We start from the raw sequence: 13,925 nt of genomic DNA on the forward strand, positions 1-13,925 counted from the left end.
GTCGAAAACGATAGGGCAAAAGACTTTTAGTTGTAAAAGGGACTTACTTTAAAATAAAGTATTTTAGAGGGGTCTATTTTAATTTAGAATAAATTTATAAGTTTGATGCCATATCAGCTGCCACATCACTTGGGATGAGTTTTGAGATTAATATTTGAGATATGTAGCATTATTGAAAAAAGTATACAAATTTCCTATAATAAATCTAGAATTTATGGTAACTAATTCAATAAAACTTATTCCACTCCTACCCCCAACACTTCCCCACCTCCCTCAAATTCGAACAGCTCATCCTGACCCTCGCCCACCACAAACGCTACCAGTCCATGTGGAAGACCATCGAACTCATGAAACCCTACAACCTCTCCGTCTCTCCTCAAACTCTAATACTGTTGAGGTTTTTAATAAGTGTACCGCTTTCAATTGTCAGCAGTGTGTTCTTTTGTATAATTCATTGCTGTTTGCTTTGTGTGAAGTCAAGTTGTTTTATGGTGCTTATGGTTTGATTAGGAGGATGATTAGAAAAGGGTTTGTCCCTGACAAGTGGACGTACGCGATTCTTGTTAATGCTTGGTGTTCTGCTGGGAAAATGAGCGAGGCACAAGAGTTTTTGCAGGAGATGAGTGATAAAGGGTTCAACCCGCCTGTTCGAGGTCGTGATTTGTTGGTTCAAGGGTTGTTGAATGCCGGTTATTTAGAGTCTGCTAAACAGATGGTTAATAAAATGATTAAACAAGGGTCTGATCCGGATTTGGAAACCTTTAATTCGTTGATTGCGACGATATGTAAATCCGGGGAGGTTGAGTTTTGTGTTGAGATGTATTATAGTGTATGTAAGTTAGGTTCGTGCGCTGATGTGAGTACGTATAAGATTTTGATTCCAGCAGTTTCAAAGGCGGGTATGATTGATGAGGCTTTTAGATTGCTGCATAATTTGGTTGAGGATGGTCACAAGCCATTCCCAAGCTTGTATGCTCCTATTATTAAAGGGGCGTTTAGGAGGGGCCAGTTTGATGATGCATTTTGTTTCTTTAGTGAGATCAAGATTAAGGGGCATCCTCCAAATAGGCCGGTTTATACAACGTTGATAACAATGTGTGGGCGCGGGGGAAGATTTGTTGAGGCGGCAAATTATTTGATGGAAATGACTGAGATGGGGTTGACTACAATTTCCAGGTGCTTTGATTTGGTTACTGATGGGCTGAAGAATTGTGGGAAGCATGATTTGGCTGAGAAGATAGAGCAGTTAGAGGTATCTCTTCGGTCTGTTTGATGCATGTCAATTAGCAGTTGAAGACGATTCTTTAAAAGAATTGCATGAATCGAAAAGAATGCTTTTAGATTCTCCGCGTTTCCACTCAAGAATGATGTGAGTTCTTCATTATGAGAAGTTAGCTACTTGTTGAATTTCAGGTTCCCATTTGTTTTTGGCACGTCAGTATTGTTAATAAATTCTTGTTAATATGTTTGTCAAGTTGTTCAATTTATTTAGTATTACAGCATCCCGTAGATTGTTGCCTTTTTTCCATGAAATATTAGTTCAATTTATTTAGTACTTTAGTCTCAATGAAGCATGTTGGGGAATTAATGTAGAAATAGGGGTCTTGGTTGTTTTTTCAATTATGTGGATGAAGCTTTGACTTAGGAACCACTACTGTAGTCTAAAGAATATCGTTTTCTTCTATATCGATGTGATTAACTGGGTGATTTTTGTCAAAGGTGTTTGAAAGTTTTCTGTTGCTGAAATCTTTCGGTTTATTTGTTGCATGAAGCATGTTGGCGAATCAATGTAGAAACAGGAATCTTGATTCTTTCTTTAATTATGTGGATGAAGCTTTGATCTAGGAACTTCTTCTCTAGTCTTAATAATATTATCTTCTTCTATATGGTTATGATTAACTGGGTGATCTTTGTCAAAGGTGTCTGAAAGTTTTCTGTTTCTGAAATCTTTCGGTTTTATTTGTTGCAGATGACAACCTCTATTTATTCCTATGTCCAAACTGTTGGGAAAATATGCTCTTTAAAAGCATATGTGTTTATTTAATTGTAATAAATATTTTTTCTGATTAATAAAATTAATGAGGTATTTATTCAAATATCTTAATTGCATTAATATTTGTATTAAAGTCCATTTAATCATATTATATGTATTTATGTGATCACCATGCGGATTCACAGAAGACATAAATACAAGTTATCTTATGATTAAATAAATTTAGTTCGCAGTTGATAAATAAAGTTGGGCACTTTATTTAGGTATAGACTGTAATAAATTCATTGAATGATTTGTCTTAATCATGTATGAATTTATTGATGTAGTACGACTACATTGAACATGATCACATATGAGATTTAATTAACTTTGTAATAACTGTCAGACTTATTAAATCTCATAGGCATTGATTTTACTGTAATCTTAATCTTGAGTTAATTATGATTTCATGATTGTAATTGTTATTTCATTTGAGTTACCAATGAGCACGACACATCCTTGTGGTCAAGATTACCCGGTATCTTGGTGGGAGCAATTATGAGTATTGGAGTTATGAATTAACAATATAGAATTTGTACAACACATCTCTTGATAGGTTTTCAGTACTTGATCATAGAATTCTCTGGCCAGAGTGTGTCAACATATTTAGTATGTTGAAAATGATCATTAGAGAAAACCAGTAAGGATCAAGGAAAAAGATGTTATTAAATTGATTGGACAATTGAGATATCAATTTAATTAACGATGTGGTACAAAGGATTGTGCAGTAAAGAAATCAATGTGGCTTGGGACGAATTATTATTCGAGCATGCAATTATGAAAGTCAGTTCCAATCTTTTAGTGGAGTAGATTTGGAATTAAATAATTAGGCTAGTTTAATTACAGGCCTAATTGTTATAGCCACTATTGTATGTTCCCAAATGATTCCCGGGTTAGCTCATTTAATTGACTGCACCACTACTGGACTAATAAGCAAGATAACTAGTTATTTGAGTCAAAAGCCTAAATATATCATTTAGTGGAAGGCTCCATTTAATTAGCTTATGTGTAAGGGGCCTTATGTTATTTTACATGGTGGGTCCCATATTAAATGAAAAGTAAGGTGAGTTTTATTTAGGGCATTATTTGGAGCCTGAGGTTTTCACTAAAGAGAGATATATAAGGCTTATTTTCTTAAAAGAAAAATAGAGAAGCCACTTTATACAGATCGGAGAATAAGATTTTTCTCTCTATTATTGAGAGAAAAATTTTCTCGTGCTAGTTGCTTTGGTAGTGATAAAGGGGCCCACACGTCGAGTGCAGATCGAACCTGAGTCATAACCTGGAAGATCATTGGTGACAGTTCGTGATCTAACACACGTGGTGGTGACGGATCGTGATCTAACAGGAGTGGTGGTGGCGGATCGTGATCTAGGAGCCTAAATCACTTCAACGGAAAAAGCCAAATCGGATTTTTAAGGTACGATTTCTAGAATACAAATTCTTATATATTATATGAGAGCGATCTTCAAAAGGTTTTATAAAAAAATTTAAAAACCTGATTTTTCCCCAACAATTGGTATCAGAGCTATCTCATATTAATATATAAGAATTTCGTATGAAATTAATCTTGAAATTTATGTATTAGAGTGACACATTTTATTCAGATATATATTATTTGTTTAATATATGAATAAAGCATGTTATGGTTTGTCTTAATTCATGATTAGATTTTCCGTTGTATTTTTTCTTTGGATTTGTAACAAAAGGGGTGATTTTTATCATCATGTTTTCCTTTTGATTTATTTTACTGTTATAGAATTTTTGTGAGCCAAAATTGGTCCAGGAAATTTGTAAATTAATCTCGGATTTTCAAGATCGGAGCGACGGAGGCCGGAAATTATGACAGCGGCAGCAAACCAGGGCATGCTACAGCAGCGCGTGCGGCCAGCAATGGCCAGCGGCGCGCGCTACGCTGGACGCAGCAAAGCAGCGCGCGCGGCCAGCATTGGCCAGCGGCGAGCGCTGCGCTGTGCGCAGCAAGCAGCGCGCGCGGCCAGCATTGGCCAGCGGCGAGCGCTGCGCTGTGCGCAGCAAGCAGCGCGCACGGCCAGCGTGGCTAGCAGCGCGCGCTGCATGTGCTACAGCTGAAAGCAACGCTGCCGAGGCCAGTAGAAAGTTGCGCGCGGGTTTTGGCACGTTTTCCGGCCAGGCGGCAGCGGTTGGTTTGGTGTCGGCGTCGGAGATCGGTGGCAACAGTGAACAGTGGCTGGAGGTTTTTGGAGATGGCGGTTGGGGAAGGAAGAAAGAAAAATATGGATTTAGGGTTTCATGGTTTTTATCATGGAGGTCCCTATGGTTCCATAAGTTTTTATTTGGGCAGACAAATTTTAATATTTTGCATTTAAGTTCAAACATAGTTTTGGGCTTAATGAATCCTAGTTTTAGGCCCAATTTCAATTAGGCTTAATGGATTAAAATGCATAGATAAAATTGAATACATTAAATTTATTTTTGTCCAAAAGTTTTATTTTAATAAACTTTTATTTTAATTATTTATTTATTTTCTTTCCAAATTAAAATTGGACCAATTATAAATTTAAAAGCCTAATTTCTCCTAGTCTATTAACAAAAACAAGATTATGGAAGATGGACATTTACAAGAAGCCAAATGAAGATTAGGCTTAGGGTTAATGTATTTTTTCATTATTAGGAAAGCCATGAATTAAGATTATTTAATTATTTTTTTCTATATGTTATGTTTTGGATGATAACATGCCATGATAACATGTCATATAGAATAGGTAGTGCCACTCTATGCATAATGATACATGTCATTCATTAATTATGAATTTCATTATATTGTTTGAAATTTGCCTATGCTTAATAATATTGGATATCATCTAGATAATATTATAGGAAGCATGCAATTAACAATATGTATGTTTTGAAAGGAAAAACCAATTTTAAAATAGAGTGGGAGAGGGAAAATTCAAGATAATTTTCCCACGGGTTCCATTGTTAGTTCAATAATAAAATTATATATATACCTCGACTTCATGATACGGTGATGCTCCCTTCGGAGGGTATATATATTAGATATTTTATTTGATGAACTTCTTCAAAGATAAAATCGAAATATTTTTCAATCGATTGTTCACCCCAACGATGACTATTGATATGAAAAATACGTAGATTGAAACAATGGTTATACACTCAACTAAAGTTTGTTATTAACCTTCCCAACGAAGCTCTGTTAACAAATTTAGGCCCAAAGGGATAACGATAATTATTTATCATGTCTCTACATGAAAGTAAATAATCTAATGGATAATTGGGTCTAGTAAGTATAGACATGACGTCCCCAACGGATAGCTTGTCAAAGCGGTACTAGATTATCGTTACAATAAATTAAAATGCATTTATGGTTTTTTACATTTTTGTCATTTATTGTGAATATTGTTTCAAAGTATTTATGCATGTTTATTTTATTTTATTCAGAAAATGTCTTCCATCAACCCATTATTAATTATCCTTGTTAAAAATGAACTCACTGGCGAAAATTATTTAGATTGGAAACACAATCTATTTAATATTCTCACTACTAAAGGAAGCAAATATGTGTTGACCCAGCCTTGCCCTACTGAACCATCGTTATACGATTATAGAAATCAAAGGGAGCCTTATGAGAAATGGTGCGAAGCTAACAAAATGGCTAAGAGCTATATATTGGCTTCGATTTCTGTGGAACTACATAAGAAACATCGGAGCATGGAAACAGCCACTGAAATAATGGCTAGCCTTCATAAGATGTTTGGGCAAAATACCCATTTTGCCAGAGAAGCAGCATTAAAACGTATTACGGATACTAAGATGGAAGAGGGCACAAAAGTTCGTGATCATGTCCTCAAAATGATGGACTATTTGAATGAGGTAGAGATTCATGGTGTTCAAATCAATGATAAATCAAAGATTAACATGGTGATTGAATCTTTACCTGATACATTCAAAGAGTTTAAGGTCAGTTATATCTTAAACAATAAAGATATGACCTTAATTGAATTAATGCACGAACTACATGCTATAGAAGAATTTTATAATAGTAGAAAACTTCCTGAAAAAGGATTCTCTTCAAGGCATAAGTCGAAAGACAAGAATGAGCAAGCAAGAGTTGGGATCGGCAAACTGTCCACTAAAAGAAGTGGCAAGCCAAAAGGCAAGTGTTACAAATGTGGACAGAAAGGCCACTGGAAGAAAGATTGTCCTAAGATTATTAAAATCAGGTATAGGAAATCTTTAAGCTTCCTAATTAGTTCAGATTTTTATTGATTCATACAATAATGAATTCTGAGATAACTAATCTTATTTGTAATTCATTTATTTGGTTTTCAGGAAACCAAGAGATTAAGTGAAGAAAGCTTCAAACAGCAGTTGAGGACGTGTTAGTTTATATTAATTGAAAGACTAGATCAATTTTACAAGACTTTAGTTTTGATATTTGTCTTTATTTTTCCAAATATTAGAGGAATTTAATTTCGGTGGCTTGTTTTAATAAACAGGAGTACACTGTTATTTATGGATCCTCTGTTTATTACTTATTTTGATTATTTATAAAGACAATTTATATCATAGAAGTATATTGATCTATTCAAAGTAAGATATAATGATAAAAAGTATATGCATTTATCTAAGAAAAGAAATGTTTCTTCTAACCAAAAATCACCTCTGATATTTATGCTTAAGTCATATAAACTATAATAAGATTTAAAAAAAATGATTAATGATAGACTTGTTGGCCTATTAAGATTGATCATTGTAACTTTATAAATCTTATTTAGAAAAGTAATATGACAAGGATGCTCTTTTTTGAGCTAAAAGCATAACATTGTATTTGATGATTTAGCGCATACAAATGTATACGGACTAATCAGTTTACATGTTATAAGAGGTTATGAGTATTCTATCAATCTTGTTGATGAATATTCATTTTATTTATGTTTGTCTAAATGCGTCATGATTCCATTGCTTTTGAAATTCAAAAGAGTACGTGGATAAGACAGAAGCAATTAGACAGGAACATAAAAGAACTTCGATATGATCGAAACAAAGAATATCTCTATGGAGAATTCAAGCACTATTTGGTTGTCAATGAATACTATGATACAATAGTGTAATTAAATGGAGAAACAAGATTCTTTTGGATAAGACAAGATATATACTAAGTGGTTTATCATTTACCTTTTTGATTCCAGATACTAGTATTGAAAACTACAAAGTTTATTGAACTTAGTTTCATCTATCTCGGTGTCTACTACTCCAAGATATTATGAAAAAGTCACAAACATGGTTTGAGACACATTCGTATTTGGAGTTTACTAGTATTTCTACTAGAATCAGAGATGGAGAAGATGGATTCGTGTTCAGAAACTTGCATGTTTTAGGTATCTTAAAGGAATAAGGGAAAGTCTAAATTATAGTCCTCAAGATAAGAATGTATTTATAGAAATATTCTTTACTTTCTTTGAGGAAGACTATATAATGACTTATAACCTAAGAGTAAGGTAAAACAAGAGAAATAAAAGAGATCAGGTTGATGCTAAGCTTTTAACACCTGTTATAGAACAGGAAGAACAGCAACAACCAGCTGATTAGCATAGGATTATCCTTGAACAACCATCACTTTTAGAACCTCGTCGTAGTGGGAGGGTAACTAGGTTACCTGTGAGATACATGCTTTTGGGAGAAACCTATACGGTTATCTCAGATGAACATGTATAAGATCCCACTAGTTACAACGAAGCTCTATTAGATAGAGATGTTGAATTTTGAAAAAGGCCATGAATCAAGAAATGGAACCTATGTATTCCAATAAAGTCTGGGAACTTGTAGAGGCACCAAATGGGGTAAAACCTATAGGATGCAAGTGGATCTACAAGAAAAAAAAAGGAGTAGACGGAAGGGTAGAAACATTTAAAGTAAGATTAGTAGCCGAAGGGTTTACTCAGAAAGAAGGAATCAATTATGAGGAAACCTTTTCTTCGGTTGCTATGCTTAAATCCATCAGGATTCTGCTTTCCATTGCTGCAGTGCTAGATTATGAAATTTGGCAAATGGATGTCAAGATTGCCTTTCTTAACAGGCATCTTGAAGAAAACATCTACATGCAGCAACCAGATGGATTTATACAAAAAAGGCCAAGAACACATGGTATGTAAGTTGCAGAGATCCATTTATGGATTGAAGCAAGCATCCCGGTCATGGAACATCAGATTTGATCAAGCGATTAAATCACTTGGATTCATTCAGAACATTGATGAACCATGTGTGTACAAGAAAATTCAGGAAAAATTTGTAGCCTTCCTAGTTCTTTGTGTAGACAATATTCTCCTGATTGGAAACGATATAGGAGTATTGACTATAATAAAGATCGGGTTAGCAAAACAATTTAATATGAAAGACCTGGGAGAGATAAGTTATATTCTTGGTATCAAGTTACTACGAGATCGGAAGAATAAAACTTCAGCCTTGTCTCAAGCGGTCTATATCGATAAGATATTGGCTAGATTTAACATGGAAAATTCCAAGACTGGTTTATTACCATTCGGACACGGAATTACATTCTCTAAGGATCAATCACCTAAAACATCTGAAGAGATAGAGAGAATGAGACGAGTTCCCTATGCAGAAGTTGTGGGAAGTCTCATGTATGCCATGCTTTGCACTAGGCCAGACATCTGTTTTGCGGTAGGGATGGTTAGCAGATATCAATTTAATCCTGGACCTCAATACTAGACTGCAGTCAAGCATATAATGAAGTATCTGAAAAGAACTAAAAATTATATGCTTGTGTATTCCGGTGATGAACTCATTCCAGTGGGTTATACTGATTCTGACTTTATGTTAGATAAGGATTCCAAAAAATCAACTTCTGGCTATGTGTTTACATTGGGAAGTGGAGCTATTAGTTGGATGAGTGTGAAACAATCTTGTATCACAGACTTAATAACTAAAGCTGAATATGAGGCTACATCTGAAGCTGCAAAAGAAGCTATATGGATCCGCAAGTTCCTACGAAATCTTGAGGTGGTACCTGTTGTAACTGCACCCCTTAAACTATTTTGTGATAATGGTGGTGCGGTAGCTCAATCTAAGGAACCAAGGAACCACAAGAAACAAAACATATTGACAAGAAGTATCATCTTATAAGGGAATAGTGTAGAAATGTTATATGACAGTACCCCAAATGGCATTAGATGCTAAATGGCAGATCTTATTACAATGGCCATTAGTGGGAAACCTTTATAACCTGCACTTAGAGCCCTAGAGCATGAGCAATATGCTAGATATGCTTTGAGAGCTAGTGGGAGATTGTTGGGAAAATATGCTCTTTAAAAGCATATGTGTTTATTTAATGGTAATAAACATTTTTTCTGATTAATAAAATTAATGAGGTATTTATTCAAATATCTTAATTACATTAATATTTGTATTAAAGTCCATTTAATCATATTATATGTATTTATGTGATCACTATGTGGATTCATAGAAGACATAAATACAAGTTATCTTATGATTAAATAAATTTAGTTCGCAGTTGATAAATAAAGTTGAGTACTTTATTTAGGTATAGACTGTAATAAATTCATTGAATGATTTGTCTTAATCATGTATGAATTTATTGATGTAGTACGACTACATTGAACATGATCACATATGAGATTTAATTAACTTTGTAATAACTGTCAGACTTATTAAATCTCATAGGCATTGATTTTACTGTAATCTTAATCTTGAGTTAATTATGATTTCATGATTGTAATTGTTATTTCATTTGAGTTACCAATGGGCACGACAGATCCTTGTGGTCAAGATTACCCGGTATCTTGGTGGGAGCAATTATGAGTATTGGAGTTATGGATTAACAATATAGAATTTGTACAACAAATCTCTTGATAGGTTTTCGGTACTTGATCATAGAATTCTCTTGCCAGAGTGTGTCAACATATTTAGTATGTTGAAAATGATCATTAGAGAAAACCAGTAAGGATCAAGGAAAAAGATGTTATTAAATTGATTGGACAATTGAGATATCAATTTAATTAGCGATGTGGTACAAAGGATTGTGCAGTAAAGAAATCAATGTGGCTTGGGACGAATTATTATTCGAGCATACAATTATGGAAGTCAGTTCCAATCTTTTAGTGGAGTAGATTTGGAATTAAATAATTAGGCTAGTTTAATTACAGGCCTAATTGTTATAGCCACTATTATATGTTCCCAAATGATCCCCGGGTTAGCTCATTTAATTGACTGCACCACTACTGGACTAATAAGCAAGATAACTAGCTATTTGGGTCAAAAGCCTAAATATATCATTTAGTAGGAGGCTCCATTTAATTAGCTTATGTATAAGGGGCCTTATGTTATTTTACATGGTGGGTCCTCTATTAAATGAAAAGTAAGGTGAGTTTTATTTAGGGCATTATTTGGAGCCTGGGGTTTTCACTAAAGGGAGATATATAAGGCTTATTTTCTTAAAAGAAAAAGAGAGAAGCCACTTTATACAGATCGGAGAATAAGATTTTTCTCTCTATTATTGAGAGAAAAATTTTCTCGTGCTAGTTGCTTTGGTAGTGATAAAGGGGCCCACACGTCGAGTGCAGATCGAACCTGAATCATAACCTGGAAGATCATTGGTGACAGTTCGTGATCTAACAAGCGTGGTGGTGACGGATCGTGATCTAACATGAGTGGTGGTGGCGAATCGTGATCTAACAGGAGTGGTGGTGGCGGATCGTGATCTAGGAGCCTAAATCACTTCAACGGAAAAAGCCAAATCGGATTTTCAAGGTACGATTTCTAGAATACAAATTCTTATATATTATATGATAGCGATCTTCAAAAGGTTTTATAAAAAAAATTAAAAACCTGATTTTTCCCCAACACAAACATTGAAACAACTTCGGGTAGTTAGGAAAAATATTTTTGTGAGACTAAAATCCATAAATATATGGAGCATCACCTCTGTATTTGGAGAGCCGTGAGAGATCAACTAGTCAGAGGTTAAAAGGGTTTGGGATCCTGTTACAATGTATTTAGGTTTTGTTTGGGAAATTGTGCAGTTTCAACTTGGTTATTTAGCTTTGCTTCTTCGGTTATCTGCTACTCTGTGTACGTGGGTTGCTTATTTATAAGCACTTCTCATTGCTTCGTATCTAATAGAGAATGAACCCAAAATTATGTATGATAGAACCAATGTTACAAAGATAGTTCTGGCCTTTTTTGGAGAGGTGGTGCCAATTTTAGTTCTTATTTTATTTGCTTACAATGATTTTTGGACTTCTGTTTTATGGGAGAAATCCACAAAGGCAGTCTTTTCAAACAGCAATTGCATACTCCTGGCGTGAATGCAGTGACGTCTCTTCAGTATTTTCACATCTTTTTATGCCATAACCGAGAAAGAGCTTACTGGACCGAAGACCATGGTGTCGCTCAAATATTGTCTTAGAATTCCTACTATTGACTTGTATATAAACCCACTTTTGGCTGGTGAAGAGTTAAAAGGAGAATGTACTAGACTCGCATATAAATTATAAATTATAAGCTTTGTCGGAATCTACGTTCTTTTGGCTTTTGGTCGTTTTCCACCCCAGCACGCCGTTATTTATTTTTAAGAAACAATGGTCACTGTAATTGTTGTCTTTTCTGGCTTTGTCTAGTGTTTTTCAGAGTAATAAATAGTTTGATTGATGGACTGTTGGACTGTTGGACTTGGTATTGGAATTTGGATTGACGCGGGATTAGGATTCTCTCGTGACGCAAAGGCTGTTGGCTCGGAGAAATGATTACTTTGAACATTTTTCGCATGCATGCATTCTATGATTTTTCATTTGCTTGACTTTGTTGTTTATCCAAATGAAATCAAATACTCATTTGGTATGATAGAATCAATGGGCAATCATTTTTATGTTAGCTTAAAAAATAGGTTATCTTTGCATAACTATATTTTTATAGTTTCTGTTTCTGTGCTTTGTGCTTTCAACTACCGATGATGAACCGCCTACTACTTCATAACAATGTATGTTATACTGACAATATTTTCCGTGGCTCCTTTCATTTATTTATTTATTTATTAAAATTGATATTTATTTTATCTTTTCGTTTTCGACAAGGAAGGTAATTGAGATGTTTAACGAAGGGATGATGTTTTCCTTTAAAAGAATAAATAAATAAATAAATAAAAGACAAAATTTTATTCCATGGGGACAAAATGCCACATGAGAAGAAATGCACGCCACTAAATTTGGGATAATAATTTAATTTGAATTGACATCTAAAACAGTTGTAGGCTAACCAATATTTCTACAAAAAAAATAAAAAAATTCAGAGTTATTGGTAGCGTTTTGTCTTTAATTTTCTGAACTCTGCGCAGTTGGTGTAATATTCTTTGTTGCTCTTCTCTTTGCGGCTAAGGAGCCTAGAGAGATGGAGTGAAGCTGAGCGCGAACTAGGAAAGTGGAAATGTTGAGCGTTAACATACTTTGTGAGTGATTTGGTACTCTCACTCCTTAAAAGAGATCAGATGTTCAAATCTCGTTCTCGTATGAAGTCACCACTTGGGCCAGCACTTTACTCTTTACGAACCGATCCGGTGCGAGCGGAGATTAGTCTGGGTTGTGGTACATGCTTAAAGGTGCCTCCATAATTGAGACCCACTCAGGACCACCTTGTAGTTCAAAAAAATAAAAAAATACGACTACAATCTATATCTCATGGTCCCAAAACATCCTACCAATCAATGCAATTATCAAAAATGAGATTCACACCACATTCAGCACTACAAATAGCACCGAACGGTGCGTTTTGAGGGAACTATAAATCACCACTGAATCGACAATTGCAACATACACTGTTCACAACACGCTCTTTCGCTATCTCCATCACACACCGCAAATCTCACCAAGCCACCAATATCACCACGCTCCGTTCTTCCTCGGCAGGCTCCGTTCTTACCGTCGGCTCTTGCTCTCTCTCTCCCCTTCAAATCCAGCAGCGTGGGTCACTTTCTCTCTCTCCCCTCCAAGTCCAGCAAACATGGGCACTCTCTCTCTCCCTTCCAAGTCCACTAGTCGTGGGTCACTCTCTCTTCCCACTAAATCTAGCAACCGCAGGTCACTCTCTCTGTCTCCCCTCCAAAATCCAGCAGCGTGGGTCACACTCTCTCTCCCCCTCCAAACCCAACGGCCGTGAGTCACTCTCTCCCTCCTTCAAATCCAGCAGCTAGGGTCACTCTTTTTTCCTCCGAAATCCACAGCAGCCGTGGGTCACAGCTGCCATTGTGTCGTTGTCGACAGCTGTCGTAATCGACTTCTGAAGGTAATTTGCTTCCTTAGAATATCCTTATTTTAATAATTTACTAGTTAGAAACTTAAAGTCTAACCATGTATTTTCCTATACTAATTTTTTATGCACCAGTGTAAATAGCTATCTCAATTCTGTATTCTGAGTAAAATGCTGGATCTAAGATATTATTTGCTTTTGTGGTGAAAATTTGGCTGCCAGAAGAAGCAACAATCATTAAACTTAATGAGCCAATGTCATTGACTCTTGCTCTGAGATACATGAATTCATTCACAAGGGCTACACCTTTGTCGAATACTGTTACTACCAGCCTGTCTTCAGAACTGCCTGTTGTGGTCGAGTAAAAGATTGCTGAGATGGGTTATATTAGATCCTACTTGGCTCCCAATACGGAAGAAGATGAGGATGAGACCAAGCCTCTAGCTTAAGTGTCATTTGGCACATAGGCTATGGCATTTTTTTGAATCAAATTACTCCTATATTTTAAGTTTGCTTTTAGAATATTTCTCGTAAATTTTCATGTTGAAAAACCAAGCATTTAGTTCAGTAGATTGATAAAAATTCATTTCTTGTGCTTGCCTTTTTTATCTTA

At 35.3% G+C, this 13,925-nt stretch overlaps 1 protein-coding gene across 1 annotated transcript; it reads left to right on the forward strand.

Annotated features, from left to right (window-relative positions):
• Window positions 1-365: 365 nt before the first annotated feature.
• On the forward strand, window positions 366-1,430 carry LOC102626407 (pentatricopeptide repeat-containing protein At5g18390, mitochondrial-like). The gene has a single exon (XM_025098158.2). It carries the CDS (start codon window positions 515-517, stop codon window positions 1,271-1,273), a length of 759 nt encoding a protein of 252 aa, XP_024953926.2. The 5' UTR covers window positions 366-514; the 3' UTR covers window positions 1,274-1,430.
• The last annotated feature ends 12,495 nt before the right edge of the window (window positions 1,431-13,925 follow it).

The sequence above is a fragment of the Citrus sinensis genome, chromosome 3 (assembly GCF_022201045.2).
Source record: "Citrus sinensis cultivar Valencia sweet orange chromosome 3, DVS_A1.0, whole genome shotgun sequence".
Taxonomy (NCBI): Eukaryota; Viridiplantae; Streptophyta; class Magnoliopsida; order Sapindales; family Rutaceae; genus Citrus; species Citrus sinensis.